The sequence below is a fragment of the Ammospiza nelsoni genome, chromosome 17, assembly GCF_027579445.1.
Source record: "Ammospiza nelsoni isolate bAmmNel1 chromosome 17, bAmmNel1.pri, whole genome shotgun sequence".
NCBI classification, from domain to species: domain Eukaryota; kingdom Metazoa; phylum Chordata; class Aves; order Passeriformes; family Passerellidae; genus Ammospiza; species Ammospiza nelsoni.
Genome location: NC_080649.1, coordinates 16,103,137 through 16,119,351, shown reverse-complemented (window position 1 = coordinate 16,119,351; position 16,215 = coordinate 16,103,137). Strand labels below are relative to the sequence as shown.

At 41.1% G+C, this 16,215-nt stretch overlaps 1 protein-coding gene across 3 annotated transcripts in view; it reads left to right on the top strand.

Annotated features, from left to right (window-relative positions):
- The window catches only part of IFT140 (intraflagellar transport 140), an 82,939-nt gene that overhangs the window by 23,862 nt on the left and 42,862 nt on the right, over window positions 1–16,215 (top strand). For all 3 annotated transcript variants that reach the window (XM_059484808.1, XM_059484809.1, XM_059484810.1), the window contains 9 exons: window positions 3,477–3,680; window positions 4,081–4,153; window positions 5,265–5,356; window positions 6,154–6,281; window positions 7,779–7,896; window positions 8,328–8,455; window positions 12,060–12,207; window positions 13,770–13,901; window positions 15,760–15,956. In XM_059484808.1, the coding sequence (XP_059340791.1) occupies window positions 3,477–3,680; window positions 4,081–4,153; window positions 5,265–5,356; window positions 6,154–6,281; window positions 7,779–7,896; window positions 8,328–8,455; window positions 12,060–12,207; window positions 13,770–13,901; window positions 15,760–15,956 (1,220 nt within the window). The remainder of the gene's footprint in view (window positions 1–3,476; window positions 3,681–4,080; window positions 4,154–5,264; window positions 5,357–6,153; window positions 6,282–7,778; window positions 7,897–8,327; window positions 8,456–12,059; window positions 12,208–13,769; window positions 13,902–15,759; window positions 15,957–16,215) is intronic.

Below are 16,215 nucleotides of genomic sequence, written 5' to 3'. Positions count from 1 at the left end.
TGGACTCAGAAAATTCTTCTGTGGTTAGGACTTTTGAAGGTAGCAAAGCAAGTACCAATTGCCACCTTCACAGTGCATCACCAGCAGTATCAAAAAATCAAGATGCCATGATATCCATTCACAAGATGATCCATGAGCTGGAGAGCCAAGGAGTGTTCAGCAAGGCCCACTTGCCCTTTGGCTCCATTGGGCCTGTGTGGAAGTCTGATGGGGAATGGAGATTGATAGTGGACTATTGTGGCTTGAATGAAGTTACACCATCACTGAGTGTTGATGTGCTGGTCATGCTGGAGCTCCAGTATGAGCTGGAGTCCAAGGCAGCAAAGTGGTACGCCACTATAGACATTGCTAATGCGTTTTTCTTCATTCCTCTGGCAGCAGAGGGCAGGCCTCAGTTTGTCTTCACATGGAGGGGTATGCAGTACACCTGGAACTGACTGCTCAGAGGTGGAAACACAGCCCCCTCATCTGCCGTGGACTGATTCAGGCTGCTCTGGAGAAGGATGAGACTCCTGAACATCTGTAATACATTGATGACATCATCACGCGTGGGAACAAGGCAGCGGAATTCTTTGAGAAAGGAGAAAAGATCATCCAGATTCTCTTGAAAGCTGATTTTGTCATCCAAAAGACTAAGGTCAAAGGACCTGCTCGAGAGATCCAGTTCCTAGGGATGAAGTGACAAGACGGATGGCGCGATACTCACTGAGGTCATCAACAAGATCACAGCAATGTCTCCACTGACCAGCCAGAAGGAAACGCAAGCTTTCCTAGGTGGCATAAGTTTCTGCAGAATTTGCATCCTGGGGTACAGTCAGTTTGTGAGCCCTCTTTACCTGGTCACGCACAAGAAGAACAGTTTCCACTGGGGCCCTGAACAGCAGCAAGCCTTTGCACAGATCAAGCAGGAAATCGCTCATGCAGTAGCCCTTGGCCCAGTCAGGACAGGACCAGAGGTGAAGAGCATGCTCCACTCTGCAGCTGGATACAGTGGCTTGTCCTGGAGCCTTTGGCAGAAGGTGCCTGGGGAGACTCTGGGCCAGCCACTGGGATTCTGAAGCCAAAGTTACAGGGGGTCCAAAGCCAACTACACCCCAAGAGAGGAGATCCTGTTAGCCTGTGAAGGAGTTCAGACTGCCTCAGAGGTGATTGGCACAGAGGCACAACTTCTCCTGCTACCCTGACTGCTAGTGCTGACTGGTGGATGTTAAAATAAAAGGTTCCCTCTACCCATCACGCCATTGATGCTACGTGAAGTCAATTGCCTTGCTTATACAGTGTGCCTGTATTGGAAACCCAGATCACCCTGGGATCTTGGAAATAATTATGAATTGGCCTCAAGGTGAGGATTTTGTTCTGACAGATGAAGAGCAGAAATAGGTGATGTAAGCCGAGGAAACTCCACCATACAATCAACTGCCAACTGAGAAACAAGCTACACTCTATTCAGTAATGATTCCTGTCACATTGTAGTAATGAACTGAAAATGGAGCCCCATGTGATAAGTTACACAAGGTACCAAAGGAGAAGGTAGGTCAAGCCAGTTTGTGCAACTCAAAGGCGTCCAGTTGGCCCTGGACATTGCTGAATGAGAGAAGTGGCCAAAGAATTACTTTTATACTGACTTTTGGGGATTGACATATGCTCCATGGGGGTGGCTGGACAGATGGAAAAAGATCAACTGGCAGTGTAGAGGAAAAACCAGTTGGGACTTGCTGAAGAGTGGCAAGACATTGCCATTTGAGTGGAGAAGCTACCGTGAAAGTGTGTCATGTGGGTGCCCATGTCCCCAAGTATCAGGCTAATGAGGAAGTGGAAAATGAACAGGTGGATCAGGCTGCAGAAATTGAGATGTCACAGATAGATTTGGACTCACAACTCAAGGGAGAGCTGTTCCTAGGTGGAGGGACCACGATGCCTCAGGCTGTCAGGGCAGAGGTGCCACCTATAAGGGGCATGAGACTCAGAAGTGGATCTAACTGTGGACAGCATCTCCCAGGTAATCCATGGTAGTGGAATGTGCACTGCCATCAAACAGGCCAAGCAGGTGAAGCCCCTATGGTATGGTAGGTGGTGATCCAGTATAAGTATGGGGAGGCAGAACAATTACATCACACTGCCTCAAACCTGCCAGGGCAAGAGCTACATGCTCACAACGGTAGAAGGCACCACTGGATGGTTGGAAACCTACCCTGTGCCTCACACTACTGCCTGAAACACCATCCTGGGCCTTGAAGAGCAGGTCCTTTAGAGGCATGGTATCTCTGAGAGGATTGAGTCAGACAATGGGACTCATTTCAAGAACTTTTTATTAAACACCTGGGCTAGAGAACATGGTATTTAGTGGGCATACCACATTCCTTACCCTGCAGCGTCTCCTGGGGAAATTGAGCACTGCAATGGACTGCTAAAAACAACATTGAAGACAACATGAGGTAGGACCTTCATGCAGTGGGATCTGCACTGAGCAAAGGCTACAGGGTTAGTTAACACAGACGTTCCACTAAGCGAGCTGGCCCTGCCCCATCTGAACCCCTGTGTACCGCAGATAGTGATAAGATTCTTGTGGTACATATGAGAGGTATGTTAGAAAAGACTTATTTGGATGAATTCTGCCCCAAGCAAAGACATTTGTCAGGTTGTCTTTGCTCAGGGACGTGGTTGCACTTAGTAGGTGGTGCAGAAACATAACATATACCTCAAAGGGACCTTGTTTTGGGGTGAACTGTCTGACGTTGTACCTGTATCCATATCTGCATGTATATATGTATATAATTAGGATAATGCAGGAATGTCTATAGTTAAAAAGTGTAAGTTCAATGTAACATGTTGGTATGGGAAAAAAATTTGGGGTGGATAATGTTGGGGGTTAGGTTTTCTCAAAGGAATTGCTTCCCATTTGTTGTCTTCCTGAGGCTGCTATTAACCCTGGGGAGGCTCAGGGCTCACCTCGGAGCATCCCCTGGAGCCATGGGGGAGCCGCTGCAGACCCTCTGCCTCGCCCCATGGCGCCCCCCACTGGTTGGGGTCATAACTGCAGCCAAGGGGAAATTGCTTGACTGGTGGGAAAACTTATGGGTTTTTTCTTTGTTGTTTTTTGTTTGTTCTGTTTTATAGATATATATTTTCTAGTAAAGAACTATTATTCCTTTTCCCATATTTTTTCCTGGAAGCCCTGTGTTTGTGAAGTTATAATAATTTGGAGGGAGGGTGCCATCTTTCTGTTCCAGGAAGGTTCCTGCCTTCCTTGGCAGACACATGTCTTTTAAACCAATACACTGGATAGCAAGCATAATAGTTTGAATCTGTCATATTTCCCAGTCATTCCCTATAGTTTGTATTTAGATAGTAGGACTTTGCATATATAGGAAAGTATTTGTTCTGTCCTTTCCCATGTTACTTCTCTTGTGACGCTGCTGTGACAATTCAAGAATAGAGATAAAATTGTGTGGTTTTTCTTTTCCCATTATATACAGTGGGGGTCCCGAAAAAACCTGCTGGCAGTGAACAACATCAGCTCTGTGGTGATCCTCAGTGAGCAGGCCATGTTGGCACACTTTCATCAGCAGGTGGCCGTGGTACAGGTGTCTCCCAACCTCTTCAATGTGACGATCTTCAGCACAGGAGCCACTCACAGCCTTCGTGTTGACATGAATGCTAGTGGAGTCTTTGCTACTCAGGTTAATCGGTTTGGGATTTTTTTGTTGTTGTTTTTTATTTGCCTAATCAGTAGCCTGGTTAGGTTTATCAAGACCAAACTTCCTAAGTTTTTAAGATAAGTATTTTTTTTTAATATTCATCATAGTGTGTTATGAAGGTATTGTTGCAACAGTAGCAATGGTGCTGCAGTGGAGCTGGTTTTTTCTAAGATAGAACAGGGACTCAGAAATGCTCTAGGGTGCTCATCAGAACCCAGAGAACCTCTGGGTTGATAAAAGCCTCCCAACCCAATGTCCAGAGGAACTAGTAACTGGTGGCTATTGTAGGGGAGTTCTTGCCATGTTACTGCATGAATTCCTGCATGCTTCCAGAAGGAACTAAAAATATATGTTTATTTGGTGTTTTGTTTGTTTGTTTTAGGATGCTGTAGTATTCTGGAATGGGAAACAAGTGGCTGTCTTTGAGTGCTCAGGAGATACCTTCAGAAGTGCAGGTAGGACTTAAAACATTGGTCAGAGTCTGAATGCTTCTTTTCTTCCAAAGTTATACATTCATTCATGGTAGCTGATGCACTGTAAGCATAGAATCACAGAATGGTAGAGGGACTTCAAAGCACATCTTGTTCCAACCCCCCTGTCATGGGCCGGGACACCTTCTTCTGGACTGGAAAAGCCCTCAGGGCTAGAGAAAGCTTTTATATGATGTAGCTAAATTACATTATAGAGGGCCTTGCACAAAACATCATGTGAGGCTAGAACAACTTCTTTTTATATTTTTTAAGTAAACCATTGATTTGATCAAGAAGACCAATTTTTTCCTGCTTTTGTAGCTGTCGGTCCTGTTGTTTTTACAGATAAGACATGGCAATGACTATTGAACGCTTTTCCACTTTGCTTGAGAGAAAGTGTAATCAAAGGATCTGGGAAAGAGGCTTCGTGTCCCAGCTCTCAAGAGAAGTTATCCCGTAAATTGCTCTGTACAGTGCCAAGTAGAGTAAATTAGGTTTTTAAATGATTAATTCTCCCTAAATATTTCTGCCTCGAGAAATAAGTGGTGTAGAATTCCATCAATTCCATCCTAAATCTTGAGATTTGTCTTTTAAGAATCATTATGTGTTTTCTGCTTGTCTATATTTACTGATATATTTTATAACTTTTCCATGCTGAATCATTGCTTTATTACCACCAAGGTCCTAACAGTCTACACCACTTCTGAAGTTATTGCAGAGCCACTGTTCTGGCAGAGATTCTGTTATCTCTCTTCAGTAGCAGTTCACTGAAGGGAAAAGTGAATTCTCTTACCAGAACCTCAGACTGCATTTTTTCTTTCTTTCACTCCCTGTATCAACTCCTTGCCCTTCCTTTCTCACTTGTTTCCATGGACAGAGTGTACCAACACCTGTTTATAATGGGAACCCCAGCTTTTAAATGTAGTGGCAGTATGGAAGAAGGCTAAAACACCAAGGAGCTGGGATTCAATAGTGACTGACAGATTGAAAAAGAGATTTGGTGCAAGATAGTGGAAATTGTGTGCTATACATTACTTGTTTTTTCTTTTTACAGAACATATTTATTGTAATGATGACTTTGTTGTGATTGTTTCAGGCTCTTTCCTTTGTGACTCTCCAGTTCTGTGTGTTCATGGAGAAAATCTGTACACAGTGGAGCCATATCGGATCCAGGTCCGCACCTGGCAGGTAAGGACTGAGAAAACCATGAAGGGATAAAAAGACCTTGTTGTTTTCAAAGATTGGTGTTAGAGCTTAAAAGTAATGTGCATGATCTTCCTAAGTCTATTAACTCTTCCTTGTCATAATACAATACTCAAAATATATTTTGAGTATTTCAGCAGAAAGATCTTTGACATTTTGTGTTCTTTTAAAAGTCTGCCTCTCTGAACACTACTGCAGTGTAACTAATAAGTATTTATAGACTTTAAGACGATCTAAATTGCATGCAGGTTGAGATACATATATACTTTCAGGAAGATGACAGTCCTGAATATTCTCACAAGATAATGAAAAATATCACTTGCACATTTTGTGTGAACATTTGCAGCCTCTGCTAGTCTATGAGAACCAAAAAGAGCAATCTATTTATCAGAGTTCTGTGATACATAATTTTATTTAGGAAGCAAATATTATATTTTAGAATGGATGTGATTCATCACATAAATATAATGTATTTGTTTTTACAGCTATATATTTAAGGACCTTCAGGGACTTGATATTTCTGTATGTCTTTCACTTGGTAAAGGTTGTGTTACTAAAGAGGAAATTATTGCAGAAGGATGCCTTTAAATTTAGACTTTTTTTGAGGTTATGTACATACCTGAAACCCACATTGAATTTGTGTGTGTATGTTTCTCCAATTTGCTTGGAGTGATTAATCTAACAGAGAAGTTCAGCAATTTGTGACTCAACTTGGTGACAAAATAAGTCCCTTCTAGTGAGGCCGTGGCAACACAAACCTGGTGTTACGCATTTCTTGCCAGGGCACAGTTAAACAGCTGCTCGTGTTCTCTGAAGCAGAGGGGAATCCGTGCCTCCTGGATGTCTGTGGGAATTTCCTGGCTGTGGGAACTGATTTGGCTCACTTGAAAATCTTTGATCTCTCACGCAGGTATTAATAAGGCTTTAAAAATAATCTGTTTATAGTTAAGTGTGTATTTTGTGGGGAATCTTTAGCTGGTTTTGATGTGATGAAAAGCAGCAGTCCCTTTGAATCTTGAGACAATACATGCAGCTTTGTGAACTGATGGCGTATTTCCAAAGCAAGGGAGGAACCATGGAATTATTAGACAAGTCATGGATTGATGAGGATGATGATTATTATTTTAAAAAGAGGATACCATGAGGGATATTTGAGTGCATTTTAAAGTGTGTGGAGAATTTATGGATGATCGAGCTAAGGATGTCCCATTTCTTTTGGTATCTTGAACAAGACTTGAATCTCAAAAGAGCTGAAATAAAGCCAGGTCTTGTATTTCCTCATAAATCAGGAAAATTGTTGCAATGAATCTATGGAGAAAGTGAACCTAGAACTGTGGAGACTCTGTTCTTTCTCCTGTTTAGGTTAAGGAGTTTACCTGACTTTGTTCAAAGGTTGCTGTACTCTCATACTGACAAACATGAAAAAGATACTGCCATGAAGTTCATTTTGAAAATGTAGCTGCTGATGACAAACATAATTTTGAAAAGCTTAAAAACCTGAAGAGTGAAACAGATTCTGTTCTTCTTTGTGTGCTGTCACCAGAGGAATGCTAAAATCTAGTTAGTTGCCATCTGGAAACTACTTGGGTTGAGATCACACACATTCCACCTGGGACAGTTTGAAGGTTATTAGATTTGGGCAGGTTGTAACTAGCATAAATATTGTATTATGATGTTTGATAGTGAGAAAAAATAGATTTACTTATGCATGCTATGATAAATTTTTGCACTTGGTACTGAAAATACCCTTTCTCAAATTATGACACTTTAATTTCAGGGCACTGTAATTGGCTGAGAACAAATGTTATTTTTATAGAATCAAACATGTTTTTTTCATGAGATTGTATTATAGCTCTAAATTGCTGTCACTTCAAATTACTGTCACTTTTTGCTGCATTCTTTTGTTTCATGAGATTTTTCCTCTTTGTTGCTGACTGATTTCTTGGTTTTTATCTATAACAAAAATAAAATCCTTTTGAGATAATAAAATATATAAATGTGCCCTGCTAATGACATTTCTTTACTTCTGCTGCACTCTGTGTTTTCCATACATAGAACTTTTATGTGAATGGACTCTATTCCAAATTCATGGTACTGTTCAGGTTATTTCTGTAGGAAAATTAGGCCTCTGAATTGAGAATTATCTTCAGATGTTCTTGCTGTATAGCCATGTTTTGGGAATCCTGTAGAAACACTGACATTTATTCTTGCTGATTCAGTGAGAAAGAGTGTCTGTTAACTTAGTCCTGAAAGAAAGGCAGTGGCAGCAATCCTCTGGAGGGGAAGTGGGAGTCTGGGGCAGTTATGTCATATAGTCAAAATAGTTTGTTTTTAAAAGTCTTACCCATCATTTGCTAAATTGCCAGTTGCTTGCCACCATGTAATTGAAGTTTATTCCTTCCCACAGAGAGGCAAAAGTGCACTGCAACAGCAAGAGTTTATCCAAGCTGCTTCCTGGCCATGGAGACATTTTGTCTGTGAAGTGCAATGCTAATGGCAGCAAAGTCAGCATCCTTGTCAGCAGGGTGAGGCACAGCTCTTCACTCAGTGTCTGGGACTTTTCCACTGGTTCATAGGCTGGTGTGGGTCAAGATTACTGAGGACACAAGAATCACTTCTCAGAAATAAACGTGCCTGGTCCAGGTGGTGAATTGAGTCATATAATGAAGTGTCATGTCCCAGCATTATTTAAGATCTCTTAAGGCTTTGTTCTGTGTTGAAATTCAGAAAAGGAATATTTTAGTTACAAAAGCTGCTTTGTAGCATTTTAAAAGAAATCCAAGGCTGGCTTGTTGGAATAGAAAAAGAACCAGAAATTTTCTGGTATTTCTTAGTAAGAATGACCTCATGTGATTACTAAGAAAGAAAGCTGAGGGCATGAAGCATATGGGATAAACTTACCTAATTCTTCTTTTTGACTGCATGCTCCAGCACCCTTTGTTTTCCTTTCTTGTAGGTGGATGGGAACATTGATTCCAAGATCTGTTTCTATGATGTTGAAATGGACCAAGTTACACTCTTTGATTTCAAGGCTGAACGGGGAGATGGTAGAGAGAACCTTTCTGCTGGACAAAGCATTGGCAAGTAAGGAGCTTTTGCTTCAAGAAGCATTAATCGTGGATTTAAGATGGAAATCTGCCATGTTGAGACAAGCACACCCTGATTCTGACATTCCTCTGTCTTGGGAAGGAGTTTGTATGAATTTAATTATTTATTTCTAAAGAACTAATTAACACTGAATTGTATGTCCATCAAGCTGCATCCCTATCTATTCCAATAATCTGAGCTAGGGAATGCCATGGTTTGACATTGGCCAAACGCTTACCCTTGTCTTTAAAGTTGGGCAGAGAGGAGGGAAGAAAAAAAGGAATTAACAGAGGGTTCATGAGTTGAGATAAGGACTGGGAGAAGAACACTCTAAGGGCAAAATGGGTTTAAATTTAAAGGTATAAAGTATATTTATTATTAACAGAGTCAGAGTAGGATCATGAGAAGTAAAATAAGCCCTTAAAACAGCTCTTTTCCCATGGTGCTGGTGCTATTGAACACCTCTCTTCACGTAGGGCACCAGGAGGGGGAAGCTGCCCCTGCCTTTCTGCCTGTGGTGCTGCTGGCCAGGGGTGGCCAGGCAGGCAAGGCTCACCTTGGGCTGTGCCAGCATGGTGGCCACCCTGGCGCCTCCCCACTCCAGGGGGAAAACTGCACGTGCTCTGTTCTGACTCTGTCCTAAACACGTTATCACAGAGGCATTACCCACCTCTCTGATTGGGCCAGCAGCGTGTCCATCTTCAGAGCCATCAGAGATTGGCTCTGTCAGATATGGTGGAAGCTTCTAGCAGCTTCTCACAGAAGCTACTCCTGAGGTGCATGCCCTCCCCTGCAGCCACTCACCAGGCTATGCCATACCAACACACCCCGAAAGCAAGCTCAAAATAAGCAGTAGGTAGTTCTTCAGCCAACATGCAGCTGAGCCAAGGAACTCCTTGCAAAGTCAGTAGAGAAGATGAAGGAAGTGCTTATGGAGGTACTGGACAAATTCATAGAAGAGAAATTCAGGGAGAGCTACTAGCACTTTGGAAGCCATATCAGGCTAGAGATCTCTGAGGAGAGAATGATTTGGTTTTGGGGGTTTTATACAGAGGTATTACATGATTGGACTCAGGATCCAGATCTTTAAATTAAAAAAAAAAATCTTGGAAAGCTACCCTTCCTTGAAGACTTTACATAATAGGGAACTGAGAAGAGGACATTCTGAAGATCCTTGTAGGAATAAAGGTATTTTTAAAATATAATAAAAATTGAGTTTGTGTGGGCAAAAACTCATGACATGTCTATTTAGAGCTGATGCCTTTCTGTCCGTGCAAACTGTGCTTGTAGGAAGTGCATTAGAAATCCTAGGAGCACAATGCAGTGAAGTGGGAACGCATGTGAAAGTATGGTGTAATATTAGAGTACAAATTCCCATTTGATTTTACAATAATTTGTCTGACTGTATTTTTCTTAAGAAAAACCAACATTGGAACAGGTGGATTACTTTTTTAGCTACTATCAGCTATGGGTATTACAAGCAAAGAAAAGGAATTACTCTCCTTACCACTGAAAGCCAGAAGAAACTACCCAGCTCATCAAAAACTAAGGCCAATGCAAATCTGGGGCCTTACGTCCTGGTTAGTTATGGAGTAGTGTTGTCAAGAGTTAAGTGAGGAAGTTGTTTCCAAGTGCAGTATCTTGTGTAGCCCAACAGAAGCCAACCCAAGCCAGGAATGCTGTTTTACTGTTTGAGGGTTAAATACTGTCTGTGTGAATAATCCATTTATCTGTGCATCCTTTTGAAGCATCTTCAAACTCAGCAGAAAGTGATTATAATCTACACCTCTTCTGCTTCTCTTCCCACCTCCTGAGGCAAAATCTAAACACTCCCAGGTTTTTTTACACAAATTCATTTTTTGATTTGCAATTTACTGATTTTGAATTCCATGGCAGGGAGAGGACTTATGCCATTTCTGCACCTCTTTGAATGTCTCTTTCAATTTGCCCTCTAGCCCTACTCCAATCCTCCCCACAACTTTCACCTTTCAGTGGTGACAGCAAGTGAGGAAATACTTAAATGGCGTCTTTGGTTTTTCTTTTAAATAATTTGACATTTTTTCAGAAGAATGAATACTAAGCCATTGCTAAAATAGTGTCATTCTGTATGTCTGGAGTCTTGACATAGCTGGCACTGAAGTAGTATTGAAATGCCCAAAGGAGGCAGTAAGATGTTATTATTTTAACTGCTGACAGAGACTGGCTTTCCCAAGTGTTCTGGTTCAGGGCAAATTTGGGAGAGAACCCCCAAAGGGTCTCCTGTAGAAAAGCAGATTCAACTGGCCCTTCTCCCCCACTGGTTTGGGAGAAAATACCTCCTTGGAGAAAAGTGGAAAAACCTGTTTATTAAACAATAAAACCTAAGCAATATTACACAATAAAACCCCTTGTTGCTCCAAAAGAGATGACAAACTGAGAAAGTCCCTCCCCAGGTTGCAGTTCAGCTCACTCAGGCTCTGATCAGTCCCTCAGTGCTGGAAATGTCGCGGGCCAGGCCCGGCCCAGTGGGCCACAGGTGCAGCTGCCAGTGCTCTGCTGGGTGTTCAGTCCAGAGCAGTTTCAAGAGGTCCAAAGAAAAGGGAAAAAAGAAAAAAACCCACAGTCCAGGGAACTTCTTTGCCTCAGCTAGCTAAAACTAACTAAAAGCAAAGGAGAGCTCTGTCCCGCTGTCTGTTCATCCACAGACAACACAGTCCAGGAGCAGGAATGTGGAGGAGTGAGTGCAGTGTCTGAAAACAAACTGCAGCTTCTTCTCTCCCCCCTTCACTCTCTGCAACAAGTCTTAAAGGTGCAAAACTTATTATTCAGCATAAACAGAACAAGACTACTGGGGATAAAAGCATCATATAGTCAACCCAGGACACCAAGGCTGCAGGGGAAGTCCTTGTGCTGTTCCACAGTGCCTTAGAATTCTTGACGTGCAGTAGTCAGGTGGTGATTGATCTCTTCTCCCAGGTAACAGTCAATAGGATGAGAGGAAATGGCCTCAAGTTGTGCCAGTAAAGATTTAGATTTGGTATTAGGGAAAATTTCTTCAGGTGGAATTGTCAGGCACTGGAACAGGCTGGCCATGGCAATAGTGGGAACGCTTCCTTCCTGGGAAGTGTTCAAAAAGTGTACGAATGTGGCACTCTGGGACATGGTTTAGGGTCAGTGTGGTGGTGCTGCTGGGTGTGTGGTTGGGCTTGGTGATTTTAGAGGGCTCTTCCAATCTTAATGATTCCATGGTTTGAAGACAGAGCTGAGGTAACCCCTGTGTTACAGCAGCAGGCACTGAGGTAGATGTTCAAGGGTTTCTGTAGGAGCTGCAATCCCAGGGCAGGCAGATTTTGAGTACCTGTTTTTATAGGTGCTACCAACTTTTTTTCTACTGAAATGCTTTATGTCCTGTCACCACTCTCAGTGTAACAAACCAAACTAGAAGTGTCCTTGCCATGTGTAAAATGTTAGGAGTCAGGAAAATGTATCTGGTTAATGTTCTAATACAGACTATAAATAACTGAGAATGATCCCTTGGCTTTATTTACACTCATGCAATGACTGGGCTGGAATTACTTTGTCTCCCTTTCTACATTTTTTTTTTTTTTTTGTCTCTTGGTAGGTTTGTAGTGGAGTATCCAGAGTTGCACAGTCACATCCCTGCTTGCCATTTCTGGGACCAGAGTGAACCAAGACTTTTTGTATGTGAAGTAATTCCCGAAACAGGCCTCCAACCTCCAGACCAAAAGAAAATCCAGGCTGAGGGCAAAGTATGGTCTTTTTTATTTGTTTTATCTTGTTTTACATGGAGTTCTCCCTGTCCAAGTAGTAAATCCTTTGTGCTTCATTAAAGATGTAGGAGTGGGTAGTACATATTACATACATGCAAAAACGAGTAGTGACCCCTGTGTTTGCTGTCTGTGCTTTGGGCAGTCCCTCTATGGCAGCTCTCTGGCTTGGGCCAAGCTTGCATACAGTGAAGAAGAAAAAAAGGGAATTTCTTTTGTTGTGATAGAATTTTGGGAATGACCATAATGCAAGCTTCTGTCTGGACTGCAGTTTTTCAGGTGACATTTTTGGGTGGATGGATAATCTAGAAGTTTGTAACTTAAAAAATTGCTAATATTGAGTACACTTAAGCAGCAAGAATTAACTTGATAGATTAACAGGGACACTACTGTTAAGGTGAACAGAGAAATATGCTCTTCTACCCAGTCCCTCCCACCTTCTGCTTTTCTAGAGAGATATTGTGCATTTTTATGGACTTCCCAAATTATCTGTTATGGTCTTTTTTACATTAGAAAAAGATTTCATTTTTATTCATCAACAATTATCTAATGAAAGATTTCTTTCATCATACAAACAATTCTTCCTTTCTTCTCCTGCTCTTCTATTTGTAGTGCTCCTTACCACTTTGTTTGTACAGGACTGCCTATCCTGCATAAACGTTGCATTGATTTGACACATCCATTTTAACTTCAAGTTTTTTTATTTGTGCCTTATTTTAACTAATCTTATAAAATTAGATATAGAAAGCTCTTTTTGTCTTTTGTTGGTTAAAATCAACCATGAAGAATCATGAAAAGATCAAAGTAAAAAGGAGAAATCGGATAGGGATGTTTCAAAAGGCCTGGCTAGGGTCTTCTAGCAAAGATAAGAACAATTGAACCTAATATTACTCAAGTAAAAAACTTAAAAATGCTTGGCTTCTAAGTAAAGTTGAAAAAAAAGATATAAAAGGAATGCAACTTTTTGCCCCTTATCCAACAAAACATTTTACTGTCTGCTTATGCCTTAGTAAATGACATGTCTGATTAACTTCTGCTGGAAATAAATGTTATTTTAATTTGACTCAGGTCAATACTTAAACTGTTAGAGGAACTATTTTTGCATGGATGACATATTTCCTGGGAACTCAAAGCAGCCAGTGAGCTGATAAACTTACAATGGGAATAATATAGTGTTTTTTTAAAAAATAGTTTTTAAGGCCCCTTCCAACCAAACCCATTCTGTGATTCTCTTATTCTGTGATTCTGTTTCTTTGCCCTGAGCCAGATCTCTCGGAGAGATGCCTGAAGCAGCCATCTGTGCCAGGGGCTTTTCTCTTTCTGGTGGGTGAAGCTGGTTGCAGAGGTGGAGCAGTCTGGAATGCAGAGCAAGGTGCTGCTGCTTGCTGCAGGGAGGAAGAGTGTGGCTCTGCCCTCCCAGCAGCTGTGTCTGAATGTAGAGCTCGTGCTATTGTCAAGAGAAGCTTCTGCCAAGTGAATATGGAAAATAAAAATAAAAAGAAGGACATTGCAGCATAAAAATAGTGCTTCGCTTCCCTTTCCAGATGGATGTTTGGATTATATCATTCTTCAGCACTGAAGAGCATGGCCTCTTGCTGCAGGACAGCTTTCCATTGCCTTCATCCTACCAGCTTCTTCTTGGCATAGAGGTGCCACATTATTACTTTGCAAAAAAGGTGAGGTAATCTCTAAGAATTCTTTCCCTCCCAAAATTTCAGACTTTCCACTGTACAGGGATCAAATTTAACCTAATTGAGTCTGGGGTAGGTAGAGCTATTCCAATGGCAGGGGATGCATCACATGTAGAAATGGCATAAAGATAATTCTGATGCAGATGAACTTGACAGAATTGTGGAATTTGTAGTGAGATGGCTTTTTATGGGTATTGTAAACGGAATGTGATGTACAAGTGTACAAGAAACAGGAATTACCAGGTAATGCAATTGAAAAAGGGATGTGGAAAAAACTCTGCTTTATCTGGTCACTGTGTTTATTGCAAGTACAAGAGGGGTGTGTGTGTGAGATTTATTTAGGCCATATGACAGGACATTTCATACTGGCTTTGGCAGAAGCATCCTACTTCCTTGCAGGAATACCTAAGGGAGCAAAATAGTCATCCTGCACCATCAACATGTGCCTGTGTGCTGCAAATGCCAAGAGTGCAGGCTCTAAATTCTAAAACTTGATTTCAATCCAAAATTGTTTGCATCTCAGGTAAATAATACCCTACATAATTCCATGCATACTAGGTGAGCTGCAGCGTTTCACCTACAAATTGGTTTCTGGTGAAGTTCTGACCTGAGTTTCCTGGTGCTTCTGAGGATGAGGATTGCTCTGTTCCTGTCTTGTAGGGGGAGTACAACAGAGCCCATTTACTGTACTTATGTATTTAGTTTTGTAAAATCTACAGGAAATTAATATTAAGAAGATTTTCTAATCTCTACTTGTGTAGTTTGGGAGCACTGTTAGACAGGGAGAATGTATCTACTTACTATGTTCAGATTCAGAACAGCACTTTGCAATTCATTTTCTTCAAAGCACTGTCTGTTGTCAGTCTTCCTGTGCAGACTGAGCTTTTAGTATTATACTGTGTTTTACTTTCCTTTTTCCTTTAAATTGAAGGATCAAATGTGATATGCTGCATTTTCCAATCTTTCCTTTTAACATTTCTCCATAATTTCTCATGCTATTTTACTTTGATATTGTTTCTTTTTTTTTTTGACTTTGTATGGATTGTTGCTGCCATTAGTTGTGTTTTCGAAGGGGATGTATCTATAAACCTGTAAGTATCTGCACTCCTTTGGTGCTCTTCCTTCATCCTCTGCTCCTCTCTTGCTTCCATTTTCTTGGTAGGCGGTTGTCTCTTTCTGATGATGTCACTTTTTACATAACTTGTATTCATTTGGGAAACCTAATTTAGTAAAAGAGCAGAGTCTGCTGTAAATACAGTAAATCAAGTTGATACAACAAGCCTTGTTGACCAGGTTTCATTCCAGAATTTCTCCTTATTCACCATAATGTCTTTACTGTCTTGGTTCCAGAAATTCCTCAAGTTCTAGTCAAACAGATATGCACTTTTGATTTCTGTCTTCTACTTTATCCAGGACTTCCATTGTATTATAATATAATACAACTTTTATTAGCTTCTGTATGCCTTAAAATTTAGTTATCTTATGTAACTATCCGATTAGGGTAGAGTGTACATGGACTTTGGCATCCTTCATGACTCAGATGATCTTTCTCTGTGCCTGGCTTGGGAAAGTTTCCTTGTTACGCTCCAGACAGATCATTTGACATTGAGGATTGAGACTTTATTGGTTTTCTGCATAATGATTGATATTGATATTCTATGCTATTCCATATTTTGTGGCATTTTCTAGAAAGCTCTGAAACTTCGCAACTATTGATGCTATTGATTATGGTCCTGCAGATATAAAAAACTTAGACTGCAGTGGGAATAATACAATTAATTCCATGTACAAAGGAGTAAGTTTCAACCTGCTTGATACGTATGTGACAACCTTCTCCTTTTAGCTGGGAGAAGCTGAGAAGGGAGCATCAGAGTCTGCCTCAGGAACAGTCTCTCAGATGGCTGCAAGAAGACCCATGAGAGATTTCACTGGACTGGGAGACTGTGATAAGACCACCCAGGATGCCATGCTGAACTTCAGCTACTATCTCACTGCTGGAGACATGGACGAGGCCTTCAAATCCATCAAGCTGATAAAAAGGTATCAGAACTATTTGCATCTATTTCTTCATAGGTGCAGTTTATTTTTGTTAAAAGTTTGTATGAAGTGTAAATCCTCCTAGATTCTCCTTACCTTTTCCCTCTCTGATTTCATTCTCCCTTTAATTTTTAACCAGATGAAACATCTTTATCTCACAGATATTCTAAGCATTCTCTGCTCATTCTTTGTCTATAATACATTGTGGATTATTTTTTGCTGAAAGAGAAAGAATTACTGATAACCTGCAACCTTATGCTGT